The 21,637-nt window shown below is 51.1% G+C and overlaps 1 protein-coding gene across 4 annotated transcripts in view; it reads left to right on the top strand.

The window, feature by feature from the left end:
- FAM184B (family with sequence similarity 184 member B) overlaps nucleotides 1-21,637 on the top strand; it is a 79,374-nt gene that overhangs the window by 34,648 nt on the left and 23,089 nt on the right. For all 4 annotated transcript variants that reach the window (XM_045834273.1, XM_045834272.1, XM_045834271.1 and 1 more), the window contains exons 2-7: nucleotides 3,691-4,452; nucleotides 5,226-5,361; nucleotides 6,748-6,887; nucleotides 7,377-7,583; nucleotides 12,794-12,904; nucleotides 14,452-14,559. In XM_045834273.1, the coding sequence (XP_045690229.1) occupies nucleotides 3,691-4,452; nucleotides 5,226-5,361; nucleotides 6,748-6,887; nucleotides 7,377-7,583; nucleotides 12,794-12,904; nucleotides 14,452-14,559 (1,464 nt within the window). The remainder of the gene's footprint in view (nucleotides 1-3,690; nucleotides 4,453-5,225; nucleotides 5,362-6,747; nucleotides 6,888-7,376; nucleotides 7,584-12,793; nucleotides 12,905-14,451; nucleotides 14,560-21,637) is intronic.

The following is a 21,637-nucleotide window of genomic DNA, read 5'->3' as shown; positions in this document are numbered from 1 at the left end:
CCAATAAATTTTTATTCCCTGTTTTCTTATGGTGCTAAAATATAAATAACAAGGTCTACCATCTTAAGCATATAGTTCTGTTATGCAACCATTGCCACCACCTCTAGAAGTTTTCATCTTTCCAAACTGAATACTTCCCATTCCCTCCTCCCTCTAGTCCCTGGCAAATCATCATTCTCCTTTCTGGCTCCGTGAATTTTCCTGCCCTAGGAACTTCGTATACGCGGAATCGTATGGAATTTGTCTGTTTGCAACTGGCTGCTTTCACTTAGCATAATGTCTTCAAGGTGCATCCATGCTGTGCCATGTGACAGGCTTCCTTTTTAAGGCTGAATAATATTCCTTCGTATGGGTATATATTACATTTAGTTTATCCATTCATTTGTTGATGGACACTTGGGTTGTTTCCACCTTTTGGCCAGCGTGAATAACGCTATGAGGGTGTCCCTTCTTTCAGTTGTTTTGGAACCAAAAATTCAGGAAGTGGAATCGCTGGATTGTTGGTAAATCCATGGTTACGTCTTTAAGGAACCACATGTCACTTTCACAGCAGCTGCACCATTTCACATTCCCAGCCAGCGGTGCCCAGGGTTCTAATATCTCTACATCCTCACCAGTGCTTCTTTCCTGGTTATTGTATGCAATAGCCATCCAAATGGATGTGAAGTGGTAACTCGCTGTAGTTTCGATTTGCATTTCCCTAATGATGAGTGATGCTGAGCATCTTTTCCTGTGCTTGTTGGTCCACTCTGAAATTTGATCTAAGCAACTGGAAGAAGTACGCTGCCATGCAGTGAGATGGGAAATATTGTAGGAAGAGCAGATTTTGAAAAGAAAACAACAACAACAACAGAATAACAGTTGACATGCATGTTAGATATCCAAGTGGAGATTTTGGTAAACCATAGGAGTTTGATGTTCCGGTGACAGGTGTAACTGGAGTCATGAGCAAATAAACCTTGTAGAAAATCCGGAGATGGGACAAGGCCCGCGGGGAATGTCTGCAGAGAAGAGAAGCAGTCTGAAGCCTAAACTCTGGGCACGCCCATCTGGAGGAAGAGGGATGAGGGGAACTAGCCCAGAGGATAAGAAGGATTGTTTGGTGATCAGTAGGAGGGTATTATGTCCTGGGGGCCAAGAGCAGACAGTGTTTCAGGGAGAAGGAATGATTTCTTGTGTCAAATGCTGCTGAAAAGGGGAGCAGATGAAGAGTGAGAAGGAGCTATTGTTTTAGCAGCAAGGAGGTGATCCGTGAAGCAGGCAGGAGCTGTTCTGGCGGATTATTGAGTTGGCTTGAAAGCCTGATTGGGAAGTGTCCCGGAGAGAAGAGGAGGTGAGGAATTAGTGATGATGGCTATAAACAAAGTGTTTGAGGAGTTTGCTCTAAAGGGTTACAGAAAAATGGGGGCATGGGACCAAAAGAAGGATTTTTGTTAGTGATAATGTTACAGAACATCTCTGTGTGTTGGTGGGAGTGATCTGTTAATGATGACGCAGGAAGAAGGGGGAGAATTACTGAGCAGTATGATCTTTCTACCACCTGCCTTTCTTTGCGCCCCTGCAGACTCCTGGCAGAGCAACGCAAATACCTCTAAAGGTACTAATTGGCTTCCTTCCTTCTCTCTCTCTCTCTCATAATGTGTATTACTCACTCAGTGTTATACTCTGGGTACTCAACACATATTGTTTGTTTGTTTGTTTTTCTGTTCCATTTCACCCCTGACTCCTGCTGCCAGATTGATAGGAAGTTTCCTCAGTATCTGGTGCTCAGAATCCATTAATTACAGCTTGGTTAAGCCTGCAATACTCAGCCCCTAGGACTTTAAAAGGCCCTCGGCTGAAATTGTCTCTGAAATCAAACCAGTGCATTTCTAAAACCCTCAGGAAGACTTACTGACTTGCTCAGTATTTCTCCTGGCTGCTGAATTATCCATGTCCCTTGATGGATTCTGAAGTCGGCCGCCTCCTGAGAAGGTGGATTTATAGACGAGTCAGGGGCACTTGCTTTGATGTTTCAGTTTAGTAGGTGGTGAGTAAAAGCAAGCAAAGAGGTGGCAGGAGAAGGGTTGCCAGGTAACCTGTGAGGCAGCAAACCCAGAAAAGGGTGCATCTGCTCAAAATCTGCTCAAAAACTTCAGACATGGTGTTTCCAAGAACAAGGGATGCTGCCTTTTGAGGGGATAATGTGAGAAGAGAGAAGGAAGAAACACTTAGTAAGTTCTTACCATGTAGAGTACCACGATGTAATGAGTACCTACTGTGTATGAGTACCTACTATGTAATGAGTACCTACTGTGTATGGTATCTAGATGTGGGAAGCCGCTCTGCATGGCGTGGGCCCAGCTCCCAATGGGAGATGCACAGGACCCACACCCACAGATAGGTTCTCCTGTGGGGATGCAGGCCTGCATTGTACCTAGGCCACTATGAGTCTTGCTTTTTGCTAAGACTCCCTCACCCTGAATTGAGGACATTTAATACAAAGCAACTCCCTAAAAACCATGCTAAACCTTCCAAGGTTGAGTGTAACTGGTCCAACTACTTTTGCCTTTTCATTTGCAAATATCCCTCTTCTGTGATGTGATTAGCGGCATTGGCTCCTTTGTTTTCTGTATAAGGTAACCAGCTAAAGCAAGCCTGTGCATAGTTAATGAGGACCTTCTTGTAATGTGCCCAGTAAGACAATAAAGGCTCATTGGAGCAAGGGCTGAGGCTTTTGCTCCCCTTGAGAGAAAAGCCATGCTGTCCCTTTTCCTCCACTGGACTCGGTAGCCCATGTGAATTGGTCTCAGATTTCATCTATAATGACATGGACCCCACGAGCCAGGGTCTGCATCATCTACTATGTAATGAGCACCTACTGTGTATGAGTACCTACTATGTAATGAGCACCTACTGTGTGTGAGTACCTTCTGTGTATGGTATCTACTATGTATGGGCCCCCCCATGCTCCTGCCTGCCTTCATTCTCTTCTCCACACAGTAACAACGCATCCCTGTCTTGTATCTGAAGTTATGGAGACGTACTCTGTCTTTCCCCATGGAGTACAATGTTAGCTGTGGGGTTTTCATAGATTCCCTCTATTAAGTTGAGGAAGTTCCCTTCTATTTCCAGTCTGGTGAGTGGTTTTTATCATGAAAGGGTGTTGGATTTTGTCAAATGCTTGCCCAGTGTCTACGGAGACCATCATGGGGCTTTTATCCTTTGTTCTATTCTACTGTCCTTTGTTCTCTTCCTGCAGTGCATTACAGGGAGTGATTTTCAGATGTTAAATCAACTCCACAGTTTCCCACTTGGTCATGGTGTGTAATTCAGCAATAGCCGAACTCCATTTGCTAGTGCTCTACATCCCAACCTGTTCTTTTTGAACAAATCAGAGCTGTAAACCCCTTGCTGGGCTCCCATGGCACCTTGCAGGGGTCCCCTGGGGAACGCTACCACAGACGCCCCCTGGGGGCCGTTATGCAATCTCACCCCTTCCCCGCTTCCACCCTGTGCTGCTTCCCTGTTCCCTTACTGGTTCCTCCTGGGACCATCCCTAATAAATCACTTCCACACAAGCCCTCTTCACAGGTGCCCCTTGTGGGGGTCGGCCTGAGTGGCCACCACTGAGGAGGAGCGTCTCTGGTCACATGGTCCCTCCCACGGGCCTGCACTCCTCACACTCACTCACTGTGGCTTTTCCTGCAGGTGATTTATTCCCTGAACACCCGCCAGGACGAGGCTGAGGCCAGCATGGAGGCGCTGCGGGAGGCCCACCAGGAGGAGCTCTGGAACGCGGTGGCGGAGACCAAGGCGAGGTTTCTGCAGGAGCAGGGACAGGGCCGAGCGGAGGAGGAGGAGGCCCTGCTCCAGCGCATTCAGGCCCTGGAGAGCGCGCTGGAGCTGCAGAAGAGGCTGACGCAGGAGGCCCTGGCCCAGTCGGCCAGCTGCAGGCTGGAGACCAAGGAGAGGGAGCTGAGGGTGGAGGCGGAGCACGCCGAGCGGGTCCTCACCCTCTCCAAGGAGATGCTGGAGCTCAAGGCTGACTATGAGAAGAGGCTCCGGCACCTGATGGGCCACGAGGCGCCCCAGTGGGGCCGGCTGCCCCAGGAGAGCCCCGACCCGAAGACGGAGCCGAGCGCCGGCCCCGAGATGCAAGAGGTCCTGCTGGAGGTGGAGCGGCTGCGAGTGGAGAACCAGCAGCTGAGCAAGGACTACGCCCAGAAGGCTGAGGAGCTGCAGGCCAGCTACGAGCGGGAGAACGAGGCCATCCGGCAGGCCATGCAGCAGTCGGTGAGTGAGGCCCTGTGGCAGTGGCAGGAGAAGGAGACCGACCTCCGCAAGAACTTCCAGGTCCAGGAGTCGGCCCTGCAGGCCCAGGTCCGGAAGCTGGAAGGGGACCTGGAGCACAGAGGCCGCAAGATAAGCGACCTGAAGAAGTACGCCCAGAAGCTGAAGGAAAGGATTCAGGTAACGTAGGATCCCTCCCTACCTAATCCATGGGATAAGCACGACCCCTAATATTGAACACCAGCTATGTGTCAGGCGCTGTGCAAAGCACTTGACTTCTACCAAAGTGAGCTTTATTATCTCCGTCGAGTTGAACCACATTTATTCAGCGTGTAGTTATTGAACGTCTACCGTGAGCCAGGCCAGGGCTAGGGGCAGGAGACACATGGTGAGCAGATCTTGGTCTCTGACCTCAGAGAGCTTAGACTTCTGTTTACAGATAGGAAAACAAGAGCGAATTGGAGAGGCGTAGGGACTGGCCTAGCGGGGCACACTGCTGGTAAGTTTGTGCACTCAGGTCAGCCTCATTCTAGAGACGCTGCTCATTCCGTAACAACTCGCCTGTCCTGAAAGACCTTGAGGCTCTGTATTCGTGGAGAGCCAGACCACCACGTCAGTATATGAGCCCCACGGACTTCCAGAGCCCCATCCCTAGAAGTAGCTGTGGGTGATGCTCCTAAGATTCCCTGAGCATCCTTTTCTATCCCAGGGATTTTATCTCATTTGATCCTCACCACAGAAGGGTTCCGTCACTTCCCGAAGGGCGTACGGCCAATCAGAGGATGAGTAGGGAATGTGATGGACCCTGAGCCACTGAATCGCAGAGACTTAAGGGCTTATGCTGGGCACTTCCCCACCGTTCCGACCTGATGGTAGTTCTGTGAACAGAGGGTGTCTCTGCCCAGAACCAGAACCAGAGACATGAGGCCCTGTCTGTCTGTCTTTGGATACAGGACCTGGATGTGCAGCTCAAGGAGGCTCGGCAGGAGAATTCGGAGTTGAAGAGCACTGCAAAAAAACTTGGGGAGAAGCTGGCCGTGGCCAAGGACAGGCTGATGCTGCAGGAGTGTCACGTGACCCAGAAAGCCGGTGAGATGCTCTAGAACAATTTCCTTACAGACAGAAGGTTAGTCGCCAGGTGGGAGGCCGTTGGGGCAGCAGAGTGGAGGGGCAGGGCTGTTTGGTCTGACCCACCCAGCGGCCCAGTCTGGTCCATGGAGCACACAGGGGGGCCAACACCTGGCACTGCTACAGGCCGGATATCTAGAAGGCGTGAGGGAGAAGGACCCCTTTGTCCCGGATGTTTCCCCATCGGGCCACCGTAGTGCCCGAAGCCCTCAGCACTGGCCTCTATCCCACACTTAGGCAACACCTCGTACTTTTTAAATATTTAACTTACTGAGATAACACTGGTTAATAACATTACATAAATTGCAATTGTACAACTTAATGAATGCATCTGTATACTTGCTCTGTTGCGTGTTCCCCACCTGGAGTCTAGTTTTCTTCTGTCACCATATATTTGACCCCCTGGCCCTCTTCGTTCCGCCCCCCCCCCCGCCGGCCCCTTCCCCTCTGATAACCACTGTGCACTTTATATTTTAACATCATTGCACACAGTGCTGTGATAGTAGGGTCTTCCCAATACTTTTGTGAGATTGGTGGTGTTGGAATCACAGGGTACAGATGAAGAAATAAGTCTGAGAAAGGCTAAATGGCTAGGTCAAGGCCAACCAACCTGGTTGTGGATGGAGCTGGTGATTGTATCTAAGAATATCTGACTCCAAAGTGCCTCCCACTAGGCTCCCTCGTCAGAAAGTTCTTGACGACCTACAGTGGGACCAGCTTGACACTGGGAGAGAGAGCAAAGGCACGCAGCCCGGGCTCTGCCTCCGGGAAGCATCTAGCACAGTTACAGTACAGCCCCCAGAGGGCTTTGGCATCCCGGACGGGGCCCGGCAGCAGGAGAGTGAGTGTCAGGGAGAGGAAGAGGCACCGAGGGCTGGACAGGTACAGAGGAGCCGAGGTTTGGATTGGAACAGAGGCGTGTGGAGCGTCAGAGCAGCGGGCTCAGAGGTAGGGAATGAGGACCTCGGGGAATATGGGAAGAGGGAACAATTTTGGTAATATTTATTTTTGTCTTATCTTTTCAATTCCCTTCACTTTAAACCCGTTGAATGTACATATCTCCAGGAACATGTTCAATGTTTTTTAACCTGTGGAGAACACAATCCCAGAATTAGAGGTGAGCCGTTTAAGAAGGGAGAGCTCTCTTTGAACTCAGGGTGCTGCTTGAGCAAAGACGACAATCACAGCCTTGACTGTGCCTGAGGCCCAGGAGGCCACAGAGCAGGGATACACAGGGGAGTGGTGGGCAAAATCATTCAAAGCAGAATGGGGACCTGGTTGCAGAAGCCCTCAGGCTGAGGGCAAGGCCAAGGGCATTCCCAGTGAAGTTGACACTTTTGCTTACAGATGACACGAAGACAGAGCGAATTGCAGAGAATGAAGTCTTGGGGAAAGCGAATGACTTGGAATCCCGCAGTCCCCGCGCTCAGCAGGATCAGAAGTTGCCCAAGGAATGTCCGTGCACGAAAGGAGGCCCGGATGCACAGGTAGCGTGTGACCCAGCCCTGGGGGCGGGGAAGGCACAGCAGGCTCCGCTGCAGTGCGCGCGGTTTGGGTAGAGCTCCACCTGCAACCACAGTGGCTTCACCTGGAAGCAGCAGGTGCCGTGGCTCCGGGGGTGGGTGCGTGGGGCTGAGCTCCAGCTGACGTCCCGCCAGCTTCATGTCATTTGAAACTGGGAGGCTGAGAATGTAGCAGAATTCTCCCAGCTCCTTCTCTTTGACTCCTGGCAAACTGGAAACTTGCTTAGGATTCCTACTGCACGTTCCCTGCCAAACCACTGCCGTATCTGATCCTGTGACAACAGACACGCTATTCCAAAGGGCCCTTTTCCGATGGTAAAGTCAAGTCTCCGACAAATATCAAATACGCAGTCTCATAAACTTGACTGCGCCTTGTGAAACAGGCTGTAAACCAGCACGCAAACGGTAAAGGTTGCACGGAGGAGAAGCGGTCGTTGCCTGCTCTTTTTATAGGCCAAGAAAGAGGCGCGTGTGGAGACGGAACACATGAAGCAACAGTACGAAGAGGACCTTCGTAAAATCAAACGCCAGACGGACGAGGAGAAGAAACACCTCAAAGAGCAGCTGGTGAAGCGCCTGGAAGACCTGGTGAAGACGCACACGGCGGAAATCAAGTCGGTCCGCTCGTCGGTGGAGGCCGAGAGGAGGCGGCTGCGGACGGTGAGATCCGCGCCTGCGCCCCTCCGCGTCCTGTTCTTTCCCTCGCGTCTTTCCTTTCTCTCCTTTCCTCCCTCAAACCCTTTGCTGAGCTCCTCCCGTGCACAGGGGCAAGCTAGTTCTCTGTCCAAAGGGAGTTCGGGGGCTTTGCAGGAGAGGGGGACACCCTCAGACCATGGGCTGGGGTCACGGACAGGGGGTGGAACTGTGGCATCTGAGCACCAACCTTAGGAACATGCACCTGCACTCAGCACAGTCGGAGAGAGAGGGCGTGAAGCCGTCACTCGGGCCTGGCTGACTGCCTGGACTCAGATCCCAGCTCCCCCCGCCTGCAGCTCTGTGTCCACGGCACTTATCTGCCCTAGGCCCTGAGAGAGAGCCTGTGCGAGCCTCAGTTCCTCGGGCATGAAACAGGGTGATAACAGCAGCTCTCTGCGTAGCTGCAGGGATTAAATGAGGTGATCCGGGTGAAAAAAGCAAAGCATGTAATAGTGCCTGGGGCTTTCCAAGCACTGCGTAGAGGCAGGTAGTCAGCCAGCTGCCTGGGGAGAAGGCGGGGAAGTTGGGGGGAAGATGTTCAGCTTCCAGCACTGTTCCGACCTCTCTCTGAAGCGGGGGCTCTCTGCTCAGGAGGAGTATGAAGCCTCATCTGTCCTGTTTGCCGGGGAAAGCCAGTAACCTATGTGAATGTTTCAGGAAAACAGCGAAGTGTAAATATTATTGTGAACATAGGTGATGCTTGAATCACAATCCTTTCCCCGCTTATTCAGGAGGGATACATCCCAGGACCCCCCAGGGGATGCCTGGGAGCGTGGATAGTCCTGAGCCCCAGATGCACTGTGTTTCTTCCTGTGCGTACAGACTGATGAGAAAATTTAGTTGATACATGAGGCATGGTAAGGGATTAACAACACTAACTAATGATATCATAGCACAGTATAGTTATATACTGTAGTTATCACACTATACTGTAATGGAAGTTATGTGAATGGCTTCAGGGGCCATTATTAAGTAAAATAAGCGTCACCTGAACACAAGCCCCGCGACACCGTGAGGGTGGATCTCCTACCCCAGACGGCTACCAGGGGACTGGCGGGCGGGGAGCGTGCACAGTGTGGAGACGCTGGACAAAAGGGTGGTGGTTCCCGTCCCAGCAGAGCAGAACGGGGTGGTGGGGATTTCCTTACACTACCCAGAAAGACGCACAACTTAAAACTGGAATGGTTTATTTCTGAGCGTTTTCATGTAGTGTTTTTGGAATGCAGTTGACTGTGGGTGACGGACACCCCAGAGAGCAAAACTGCAGATAATGGGGAGCCACGTCTTACAGGAAAGCCTCTTTGTAACCCAAGAGCCCACATCCTCAGCTCTGAGTGTTCCTGGGAGAGAATCACATGTCACGTGGCACTGCAGTGTTGTGTGATGGCTGAGAGTGGTAGGTACTCAATACACGTGTGTCGGGTAAATAAACGAACTCATGAAAGACCCAGGTTAGTCCTGGGTCCGAGTCCTGACTCTCCCACCAGCTGCATGACCAGGGACAGGTCACTTAACCTCCCTGAAACCTGGCTCTGGAATAAGGATACATGCTTTGAGGGCTTATTATGTGGACTGAGCATAGTATTATCTATAAACTCTTAGCCCAGTGCATGGGATGCAGTAAAAGTTCTATTAAATAGCGGCTGTGATTAGTTACCATGTGCACTGCATGACATCATGTCTGATAATATTTTTTAGTACCCAGTATACTTTGTACTTATAAAGCACTTTATTCTTAGGAACACATTTCATCCTCCCAGCAATATTAAAAAGAATGGGCATTTGTGTTGCCATGTTAGAGGTGAGAAAAAGGTTCTGTGTCAGCTCCCATAGACAGTGAGGGGTGGAGGCAGCGTGACGTCCGCACAGCCTGACTGCAGAGCCCCTGGTCTCCCGACCGTGTGCTGAGTGGGAAGCAGCTGGACTGAAAGCATCCTTCTCCCCGTGAGCTGTGGCTGGTCGCACAAATCCAGTTCCCGGACTCCAGCTGAACACTCTTTCCATCCCGAGCCACAGTCAGTGGGAGGTTCAGTAGCTCTCCCAGAGCTGCAGGTTGCCCTGGTAACCTATCAACCAAGCCTGACTCGGTGCAGAAATCCCACTTCAGCTTTAATCGGGGGGTATGAGTCTGCTTGGGAAATGAATCACGTGGAAATACGTTGTGTTTCCTCCTGGGTTTGGGGGTTGCAGCCGTGTGGTTTGGTTTTTACTTTTTGGTGATTTCTATAAACTGAAGAAATAAATTATATAAATTAAGCCCTTGAAGAGGCCCCAAATCCAGGGTCGTGGGCTAAAAATAGACAACACGTTCCCCTCTGGAGTTCAGAGGGCACTCTTGCTTTGAGTGCTTTGCTGTAGGTATATTGTGTATCCTACATGCTACCTTACCCTGAAGAAGACACTACGGGGGATGGGCTGGAGCTGACCCGGGAGGCCTGTCTGGGCTCCCTGTCCACGGAATTAGATGCTGTTATCACATAACCTTGACTGACAGAGCAGGTTACACATGCTACAGTAAGCACTTGCCTACACAGATTCCTAGGGAGAGCGTGGGAAAGTTTACTGAGTCCCCCCTGAGCTGTGCTCATACTGCTGTGTCCCCGTCTCATCTGTATCACTTAGGACCCTGGGTGGCAAGCATCACACACCCACCCTGGGCAGGTGAGGCAGGAAAGGAGTTTAGTGACAAGTAATAATGAGTGGTTTTCTGGAGGACCAGGGACCTGGGCAGCGACCCAGCCGGGAATGCCCCAAATCTACTGCAAGACTGATGGGGACACCCTGCTGCCCCCTCTGAGCCCAGACCTGCCGTTTTCACGGCTGACACCACCAATACCGGGCCCTGGACGCGGCCTGGAGAACCACGCTGTCTCATATGGTAGCCACGAGACGCACGTGGCTATTTACGATCGAATTAATCACAATTAAATAAAACATAAAATTCAGTGTCTCGGGGAGCTAGCTGCATTTCAAGCGCTCACAGCTGTGTGTTGCTAGAGACTCACGTGTTGGGCCGTGGCGCTGCGCGATTTCTCCGCATTAGCTGCAGTAGGTTTAGAACATTTCCAGCGTCGCGGATTTCGCTGGTCAGTGCTGCTCTGGCATGACCTGTCCTGCTGCGCCGGAAACTGCAGTTGCCAGATCTGCCTGCCTCCCACTTGCACGTATCCACGGCTTCTGATTCAAAATCTGGGATGGGAGCCTACGAGCGGTGGAGCCTCAGTCACACGCCCAGGCCTAGTTGCAAGGGAGTCTGGGAAAGTCGGTCTGGTGTTTTCAGGTTCTGTGGTGGAAGGAGGACTCGGATGTATCAGGGGGAGCATTTCCCAAACAGTTAGAAGAGGATCAGATGCTAGGAAGCCAAATGGAAGGACAACTTTCCACTCCATCATTCGATCCTTATCTCAGCCCTGTAGGCGGGGGTTTTCCTGTTTCTCAGAGGAGGAGCCTGGAAGGTGAAGTCACTTGAGGGTCACGCAGCGACGAGGGGGACACAGGTGGATGTGAATCAGGCCTGCCTGGCTCCCAAGCCACACACATTTGTCCTCTGTCTTTGTGGTGCAACAAAATCCGCAGCGCCCTGGGCCTCAGGGGGCAGCCTGCAGGTCCACACCCGCCTCTCTCCATTCCCTCTTTATGTACCATCTACTGGGGGTGCCCGGGGCGTTCTCAGCAGTGCAGAGACACAGGAATCGCGCATGCCTTCAAGGAACTCGAAGTCTCTCGTAGGAGCAACAAGACAGGCCCTCAAGCACCAGGCTGGAGCCAGTGTGTAAGAAGCGCTGTGTCTGGGGAAACAGACTCACTGTCAATCCTTAAAGAAGCCGCCCCAAACCAGTCTAGGCCTCTGCCTTCTACTTCAAATAATTATAAATGGGAATGATCTTCTGAAAAAAAAAAAATGTTCCCCACTTCTCATTTCCATCAACTCCGAAAGGACTCTTGGTTGTTTAGAAACATGTTGCTTCATATTGGGACCTTTTCAGATATCTCTCTGCTATTGATTTCTAATTCAGTTCCCTTGTGGTCAAAGAGTGGATTGTATACTTTCACTGCTTTTCAATTATTCATCCTGTTTTATGCCCACACATTGTCTAGCCCGAGGGCTGGTTCGTCTGCGCTTGACAAGAACGTGGGTCTGCTGCTGTCGGGCGGAGGGCTCTGTGGGCGAGGGCTGGTTGTGCTGGCTGGCGGCGCCGTTCAAGGCTTCCATGCCTCATTCACTCCTTCCTGCTTGTGCTGTTGATTCCTGAGAACGGAGGGCTGAAATCTCAAACTTGATATTTCTCCTTGGCTCTTGCTTGATATAAAGTCAGACTTGATCATTAGATTATACACGCTTAGGGTTATTATGTCTTTTTAATGAGCTGGGCCTTTAATCGTTTGTGAAAATTCCTGTCCTGAAGTCTACTTTGATAAAAACATCGACACTCCATTGTTTTTGTGGTTGGTCTTGCAGGTGCTTTAATCCATTTCTTTGCGTTTAATCTACCTGCGCCTTTCTAGTCAAAGTGCTCTTATGGGGTACCTGGGTCTTACCCTTTAATTCATTTCGACATTCTCTGATTATTGGAGGTCGTTTAGGCCATTGACATTTAACATAATTATCATTGTCTACCATCTTGCTGTGTTTTCACTTGCCGTTTCTGTTCTCCTTTGTGTTTACCTCTTTTTCCATTTGTTTTTGATTTATTTCATAGTTTTGGTATTCCCTTTCTTATCTCCACTAATGACTTATTAGCTTTTTCTTTAGGAGAATGTGTTAGTGGTTGCTCTAGGATTGGTCGATATAACATGCAGCTTTAGTTTATCACTGTCTGCCATCAAATACTATCATATTTCCTTCTGCCTTTCATGTTTCCCTGAATCTGAGAATGTAGTTGGCCTTCTGACTGATGGGACACAGAGGATTGTGTCAGCAACAAGCATTCTCTTTTCTTATCTGATGCTACAAAAACAGAAAGCCAGAGGTCTCCCCTGCCCTCCCCATGCGTACCAAACCTCACAGTATGGACTGAACCCCTCTTTGACCTTCTCCTGCTTCTCTAGTTCATGTTCACTTGCAGTATCGTGTGACTCTCGTCACCCTCTCTGAACCCCTTTGGGGACAAGGCAGCGTGTGCCCTGTCCGTGGCTTGTGCCTTGCGTGGGTAACTCTCCTCATCGTCGTTTAGGAAGTAGAGGCGCAGTTGGAGGAAGTGAAGAAGAAGTCGGAAAGTGAAATAAAGCAGCTGGAGGAGGAGAAAGCGGCCCTCAATGTGAAGCTGCAGAACTCTCTGCTCGAGGTGAGTCCCGAGTCAGCGTGGCGCTTGGGCGGCATGGCTCCAGGCCCCCAGGGTTGCTGGTTCGCTGAGATGCCAGCACTCAGGAACGGGCCCCAATATTAGTACACTCAGCACCCTGGGGCGAAACAAAAGGAAGGACTTCCGCAGGACGAGAGAGCTGTCTCAGGAGGCATCAGTGTAGCCGCAAGTAGCAGAGAGCCCGGTTTACAGAGGCTCATGGGAGAGGCACTGTCTCACCTGAGAGAGGCAGGCAGGAGGCTGCTGGTGTCGACCCTGGGGTTCAGTGGTATCGGGCCTGGTCACTCCGGATTCTCCCACTCTCCCCCTCCGCCTGGCTTCCCTATCACTTCTCTGGGCAGTAGATACATTTGTCCTGGCGGCCTCTTTCCTTTATCAAAAGAAAAAAATGAGAAATTATATATTATGACTGAATTCATATACACATGAAAAGAGCCAGGTTGTGTGTTTTTTTTTCTTTTGATTTTAAAATAAATTAAAACTTTCCACGGCCTCTAAAAGGATCGTGGGCCCTGGGCACTGTGCCCACTGCATCGAATGGAGAGGCCAGCTCCGTTCCAAGTGCCTGCTGCCGCTCCAGTTGTCAGGTCCAAGTTTAAACCAGGAACCAGGGGGCAGCAGGCATGACCGGGCCTGCCCACTTCGTCAGGCGTCCAAAGGCATTTGCGGAAGCTCAGCTGACTCCCATGCGCGTGGCTGACATCTCTGTTGCATGGCCAGCCTGGGAAGGCCAGGAGTCAGCTGTCAGGCCTCTGCGGCGGAGGCAGACAAGGGGCAGGCCTTGGAAGTAGACCAGAAGAATGAGAGTTTGCCTCACGAGCCCACCTGTCCAGGCCACCGAGAGAGCGAGGTCGAAGTTTAAAAGAGCTGTCGTGTGTGCGACTAGGGAGAAGGGGCTGGACACAGGGTTCACTCCTGAGCCTGAGCAGATGACAACGAAGGTGTGAAGAGATGTCCTTGCTCCCCGGCAATAGTGCCCTGGCGGGTGTGGCTCAGCGAACTGAGTGCTGGCCTGCAAACCAAAAAGTCGCTGGTTCAAGTCCCAGTCAGGGCACATGCCTGGGTTGTGGGCCAGGCCCCCAGGGGGTGGGTCTGTGAGAAGCAACCAATCCGTGTCTCCCTCATGTCTCTCTCACACACTGATGTTTCTTTCCCTGTCTCTCTCCCTCCCCTCCCTTCTCTTTAAAAACAAGTAAATAAAAAATATTTTTTTTAAAAAGAAAGAAGTAGTGTACAAATGGTGTGAAAGCCAATGAAAACGCCCCCACAGCTCTAGTGCAGACCCACATAGGTAAATAGTTGTAAGGGCAGTGTGGACTCCTGCAGACCGGCCAGGCTCCTCTTCCTCTGAAGAGACGATGCAACCAGCTCACCAGACTTGGCCTTTCTGGAAGCATGTTTGGAATTTGCCCACTGGGGCACTGCCCCCAGAACGGAGGGGCCCAGGAGAAGGGGTTCCCAGGTTAGCGAGCACACCCAGGAGACGTGCCTTGGTTCCATCGCTGAGCACTCCCATTCTTCTGTTCCAGGTTTTAAGGCTGGAAGAGTTTATCCAGCAGAACAAGGTGTGCCCCCAAAGAGACGAGGAGGGACCCCAGGAACGGAACTGCCCGCACCACCGCATTTTAGAGACCCAGGTAAGCCCTGGCTATTTCCGTTTTAATTAAGGGTATTTCTCTGTTTCAACACTCCGGCGTCCCCAGAGACACTCGCTGGTATTAATAGGCTTTTTATTTTCCACCTCAGAGCTGCCAATAGGCCTGGGAAAAAAATCACTGCAAAATCCTTCTGCAAAAGCCACGAACAGAACAGAGTTCTAAGTAGTAACTCATGTGGTCTGAAAAAGAGCAAGCCTTGTCAGATGCATCTGCCCCCCGCTCTCTGAGAGCAGCCGGCCTGGCAGATAAAGGGGCCCTGGGCTCCACGGGGGGCCCTTGGCTCTGTTCAGCGCAAAGCGTAACACCATCATAGCACCCCCTGCCACCTCCCTCCACATCCCTGGTCTCAGTCACTCCCACCCTGGTGCCCTGCACGCCGCCCTCCTGGGGACACTGCCCCGGGGTGGAAACCTGGGCCCGTGCGCTCCTCTGTCCAGCTCTGGTAGGCAATAGGGTCTTCCCAGGTGTGTCGTGATGAACCACCACACGTTTGGGGACTTACACCGCAGACGTGTGGTGTCTCACAGTCTTAGAGGCTGGAAGTCCAACATCAAGGTGCCGGCAGGGCTGGTTTCTTCGGGAGGCACTGCAGGAGGTCCCGCTTCCTGCCTCTGCCCAGCTCGTCCCTCACGGAGCTCGGTTTCCAGAGAGAAGCGCGGACCCTTGGCTGCACAGGGCAGTAGGGAGGACCTCAGTGAGCAGCAGTTTCATTGGATTCAACTTAACGTCCACGTTATTCATTCCTGCCACTGTCACTCACTCATGGAGTCCCAGGACGTGCTGGCCTCTGAGTGAGATGTTACAGGGAAGAAATACGCACAAACAAATAGCTTCCCAATGATGTGCACATGCAGTAACAGAATCAGTCATCTGGCGCTGTGAACTCTGTCAGGCAACTTGCATGCACTTTGCAGGTCTCGTTCTTTTAAATTAAACTTCCTTTCCAAACAGGCAATCTCCATACACGGTGCAGAAGTCAAGGGGTATAGCCAGCATACAACGAAAAGCATGCCTGTCACCCTGGTTTCCTACTGTTTGTTTGGTTCCGTTTTTATTTGTTCCTTGTTTTTATTTCTCCTTGCAGAGCCATACCTTGTGTAAACAGGCGCTTTTTCCACAAATGATAGTATTCGCTCCTGCATTCTGCTTTCTCTGACTTAAATTTTTATAGGTTAGAGATGTAACATATCAGTACACTTCCATGTCAACTTTATTATTACTTTTTAAAGAACAAGTGCCTGGTATTCTTTGAACAGAAAAACCATAATATATTTGGCCTTCCTTGTTGATGGCCATTGAGGTTGCTCTACTACAGATAATACTTCAGTGATAACAGATAATACAGAACTCTGGAGGGTTAGGGTGCAGTCCAGTGGCTGAGCAACCTCATTCCCAACTAGTTGCCTGCGTTCCCACTGGCGGGAGACTCGAGGACTTGGCTGACCTGGGGCTGGACACAGGGGTCTCAAAACAGGGCGTAAAAGGCCAGCTTCTCCAGTGACATTCTCCCTGGATTGGGCGCTATACATTTAAGCTTGTTCCAGACTCAGGAGTTTCAGTTTATCCCCTTAGCTGTTCTGCCAAAGCATTTCGGTGAGTCAAGGAAATATAAGTAACAATGCCAACTGAGAGCCAAATTCTCGCTCCACTCGCCCAGGGAAGGCTGCCAAAGCTCGGTGTCTCTCTCTGTCCGCACCCAAGTTTCAGGGACTTCCCTGAACCTTTTGTCCTGGTCTCCTCTGTCGGGTCTCCTTGAGCCCCGTAGCATCACAGCTTGATTCACCGGTTTCCAGAAAGCCGATTTCAGTGATTATGAAGGGAAACGTTTTTCTGGAAAACTCTTCTGGTACCCGGGTTGCACTGAACTGGGGGCAAAGAATATTGACATTTTCATAGATTTTTCTTGCTTGCATCTGCTCCCCCCAAAAAGAGAGTTGTTTGTGCTAATTATTCTCCAAGTCATTTCACCTCAACAAGTAGCTGAGGGCTGTTACCCCACAAGGCTCCGGGCTGAGTGCTGGGGTGAGTGGGGCCCAGGCCAGGTCCTTGGGGAACTCCATTTCAAATGGGAGAAATCACTGTGTACCTAACAACTGTCTGAGAAATGCTGTAATGATGACAAGAAGATGCCTGTGCAGCTGGTAGGGGAGAGGGAGGTTTCTGCCCAGACCAGTGACACCTGCTGCCACCTGCCTGGATACTGAGGTTGCATGTGACTTTACCAGGAAGGGACATGGCAGAGGGGAGGAGCACTGTGAAAGGTCCCAAGGCAAAAACCCCGAGGCCAGTGGGAAGGGAGACAGGTGTGTGTGGAAGCTCCCCCAGACCTGAGAAGTGTCCCCTGCTCTCAGGAGACCCGGTACGGTTTGCCGTGCAGCCGTCACCCTGTACCAAACCTGGAGGATCACATGAATCCTTGGGCGTCAACGCCTGGGGGTGAGCAGACAAATGATCGCTAAGCCCTTAAACACCTGATGTCCTGAGCGTCGTCAGGCCACACGGGCCTGCTGTGCTCCATGTGGTGGGAGCTGAGGGGTCTGGTTCCATCCAGCACGGAACAAGGTGGGCTGCCCTGGAGACCCGTTCCCTGGAGAGGGTCCAGGCTGAGACAGGCTGAGGTCTGCTGGAGCCCAGGGAGGCGGCACAGGAGGGCAGCCACTCCTACGGTTAGGACACGGATTCCACCCCAGCCGTACCGCACCCCTGCACGGGGACCTCAGGCAAGTCCAAGGCCCTCCCGGAGCGTGGCTTCCCGTGGCTCTTAGTGGCGACGCAGGTAAGGCCCTGCCCATGAGCCAGGCACACCGCGCTTTACGCAGTCCCACAGCACCCCTGTCCGGCAAGTGTTGTTATTATTCTCGTTTCACACACGGGGAAACCGAGGCCCAAAGAGCAGCGCCAGAGCCCGTGCCATCAGCCACGTCACTCTGGTGCATCTCATTAGTAAAGTGGCAGTGATAATCCCGCCCCCACGCCCCAGAGACTTGTGGCGATCGACGGAAGAAAGCACACAAAGGCACTTTTCAAAACTTAACTTAAACATTCTGTAAACGTAGGATGGCTTTATAGTATCTATCACAGTCCCCTGGAATCATTTCAGCACAACCCCCATTGCATTAGCTGTTCTGTCTTCAGATGTGCCTGAGGCGCCTTTGAAAGACTGAGAATGACTTGGACAATTCCCTTCCGGGAGGCGTCCTGGGTGCGGGTGCTCCTCTGAAAGGGAAACAATCCGGAAGAGGTTAACAGCCTCGAGGATGAAAGCCGGAGACTTAATGTGAACACGGGCTGAAAGTGATCAGCCGCGCGCTTGGGAGGAGTAGGGAGCAGGCTCTTGTGGTGGGTGGCTGGAAAGAAGGAGAATGATTTATTTTTCTGAGCACAGTGTATGCTCAGATCACTTTAGCACTAGAGAGAGTGCCGAGCTGAACCTGAGGAAATGCCCGATGGGGACCCCAGGAGTGTGAGTTAGGGGTGGACAACTCAGGGTACACCCTCGCGGGTCAGCGGCGCCGGGAGGAACTCGCTGGGGTGCATCCAAGTGGATAAGCAGAGAAGAGTGAAGCAAGTGTCAGTGGGCTTCAAAGCCTTCTTTCCGCCAGCTCTTGATCTCCATGGCCAAGTCCACTTGTGAAATATTTAAATGGCACCCTGGCTCCTTCTGAATGATGTACTTTGATCCACAACACAGGCACACAAAGTGTAGGAGAGAGGGGAGGGGACTGTTTTTGTCGTTTACAAGGCTTGTTGGCCTCCCTACTGACCCGTAAGTTTGTTGAAATTAAGAACCGTGTTTTATCAGTCCTTATCCTTCCTGCTCCTCACACACCTGCGTGTGGCTGCAGTTGAGCGCTTTCTGGTACTCAAACTGATGCAGGGCATGGCAAGTGAACAAGCAGACTGTGAGTACCATTTTGAGTCCTGGTAGTGAAAAGGTTAGATTAAGAGCTTCTTCAGCCCTGGCTGGCGTAGCTCAGTGGATTGAGTGTGGGCTGCAAACCAAAGCATTGCAGGTTCGATTCCCAGTCAGGGCACATGCCTGGGTTGCAGGCCACGGCCCCCAGCAACTGCACATTGATATTTCTCTCCCTCTCTCTTTCTCCCTCCCTTCCGTCTCTAAAAACTAAATAAATAAAATCTTAAAAAAAAAAAAAAAAGAACGTCTTCAAAACTTTGCCTTGGCTGGAGGATGATTTAGAAGAACACGGGGGCATTTAGTTACTTGTGGGAGACAGCGGGTGGTGACATTCATCTCCTTTGGGAAGGACGCCCCTGTCTCTGGCGTCCTGGGGCCTGGAAACCGTGACCAGACACAGGATCACGCAGTTCACGTCCCTGTCGGTGTGGGAAACAGCCTTCACCTCTCAGGCTGATTCCGAGTGTCTGTTGTGCAGACGCGTCTCGGCAGCGCGTTTGTGACAACACGGTTGGAAATGACAGCCAGTCAGGTCCTGATCCTGGCAGCTGGCGATCGTGCTCACACGGCACAGCCACGTGCCGGAGCGGTGACATGGAAGGACAAAGATGGGAGTCCCACAACCCAGGGGTCCAGTCCTCGTGCCACCTTCCCGTGGCCGTGAGACCCGAGACGAGCCGTTGACCTTTCCCCATCCTTGACCCCCAGCAGCAGCGCGGGAGCAGCGCAGTGTCTTCCCTGCCCCCTCAGAGAGCCACAGGCACCCACGCGTCACGGTGGGGAAACAGACCAGTGCACCGTAGCCGGGGGTCAGGGCCGTCGTCCAGGTGCATCGTCAGCTCTCCCAGCGTTTCTCATCCGCTCCCGCTGCTGGACTCCTGCCCAGGGGGCCTTTAAAGGTGGGCGATGAGGCGGCTCAGCAGTTACATCGCACCCCTGCCCTTCCGCAGTCCGCACAGTGGCCTGGAGTCCAGCTGAAAGCTTTTTCATTTCGTAATAACGGACAGGACATCCTTGTCCACGACTCATGTGGCTTCAAGTTCCTTCTCCCGTTTTCCCGGACCACCAGGCTTGCCAGCGGTTTGATGCGTTTTTCAAAAAGCCAGCTTCCCGATGTGTGGGTCAGGTCTGTTTTCTCTGCGTCCTTAATTGTATCTGTCATGTCTCTTTCCTTCTACGTTAGGTTTGTTCTGTTCTTCTTTTTCTGACTTCTTAAATGTTGTGTTTTTTCACATACACGTTTAAGGCTGTAAATCTCCCACGGAGTGTCTCTCTTTAGCTGTAGTTCAGAGTTTTGAACTTTACCTTTTTTATAACCTACTTTCTGTTGCTTTCTAATTTGGTTGCATTGTCACCAGATAACACGGTCTGCAGAATACCAGCACTTTGAACTATGTTGCGATTGCTTTGTAGCCTGCTGTGGGATCAGGTTTTTTTTTTTTTTTAATGTTCCCTACATAATAGAAAAAAGGCGTGTTCTCAGTTGGTAGTTAAAGTACACATATTTGGATTCTAGTTCTGTGATATGCTCACTATGAGACCTTGGGCAGGTTACGGATCCTCTCCTGCCTTTGTTGTCACCTTTGAAATGGGGTAACAGTGCCCCCCTCATACAGGGAGGACCTGGCACACCCTAAGCACTATTTAAATGTTAGCAGTGATTAGTAGGCTCTTTTTTTAGCTGTTTAGTTTTAGCTTTTTAATCATGTCCGAATCTTCCATTTGCTAGTGCATTGCCTCTGCCTAATGTATCAGTTTCTGAGAGGAGTATATTAAAATCTCCCCTTATACGTTTGCCCATTTTTTCCTACAGTTCTGCACATTTTGCTGTATGTTTTCAGGCTGTATTGTTAGATGCCTACAGGTTCATTATCAGAGTGCTTTTGCTAAACTTTATTTATTCATTTTTATTTTGAGAGGAGGGAAGGGAGGGAGAAAGAGAGGGAGAAGAAAAACATGAATACCAAAGGGAAACATCAATCAGTTGCCTTCTGTATTGCCCCAACCAGGGACCGAATCTGCAGCCTAGACGTGTGCCCCAACCAGGAATTGAACCGGCAACCTTTAGGTTTGCTGGACAATGTCCAACCAGCTGAGCCACCCAGCCAGGGCTATTAGAGTGTTTTAATGAACACTTTCTTTTATCAGGATAGCTATCCATGACCAAAGAAATTAGCCAGTTCATGTGTTTCATGATGACTGGTACAATTTTATTTTGACCAACATATTTTATGCTTTCTATTTACCAAAATTTCCTTATAACTTTCCGTCTTCCTTTGGAAACCTGAACCTGATTAACTTTAATCATCATCTGCTTACTGACATGGTAGCATTATGCTGTTCTGACTTTCGGCGGTGGTGGTTCCACGTATATGGTGCAATTTTTTTCTGTATTATGCCAAACCTATCTTTATAACTGTGTCTCCCAAAGCTGTTTTGCTTAGGCTATGATATTTGCTTCTGGGTTTTATAGGAATCAGAGATCTCTGACATACTTTTAACGCCCACCATGCCTTTTAGCCTCAGCTCCGCGTGACGGTTGTAAGCTGGTCAGGAGCGTCATTTCTGAGAGGGCGCAGCCCTGAACCAGACTCACTGGGCCCTGCCACTGGGGATGGGGGGGGGTGGCACTGAACAAAGAAATCTGTTCCTGGTCTGTCTTGCTCCACTGTTTTCGTGGTCAACAGTTACCCTGACACATGGAAAGATCAAATTAAGAAAGCCTTTCTCGCCTCCATATCTCTGTGCGAAGGGGAGAATGACGTGAACAGATTCAGTTCATAGAAAATCCCAGAGCCTCAGTGTTAACTCACAGTTCCCACATTCTTCTCTTCCCACCACACCCCGCTTCTCTCAGCGGGTGCCATGTTTCCTGATGTTTTCAGTGAGATGCCACAGACTGCCACCTGCGGACTGGGTGTGATCACCATGGGCCGTGGCTGTGGCCGGCACCCTTCTCTGATCCCCGCCACAGCCCAGAAGCAGGCCCAGCGAGGCCCCACGCTCTGTGGGCCATACACGGAGCGCGTCACGAGGGGGTCGGGCATCCAGGCCCCAGGGTCCAGTCGCCTGATGGCACATCCCATTTCTTCTACTCACAGATGGGGGGACCCTGGACGTGTTCCTTACACTCTCCGTGTC

This window comes from Phyllostomus hastatus, unplaced genomic scaffold, assembly GCF_019186645.2.
Source record: "Phyllostomus hastatus isolate PE091 unplaced genomic scaffold, TTU_PhHast_1.1 phas_contig_196, whole genome shotgun sequence".
Lineage (NCBI taxonomy): Eukaryota > Metazoa > Chordata > Mammalia > Chiroptera > Phyllostomidae > Phyllostomus > Phyllostomus hastatus.
The sequence above is the reverse complement of the archived record's forward strand: the minus strand, read 5'-3'. Positions and strand labels throughout refer to the sequence as shown.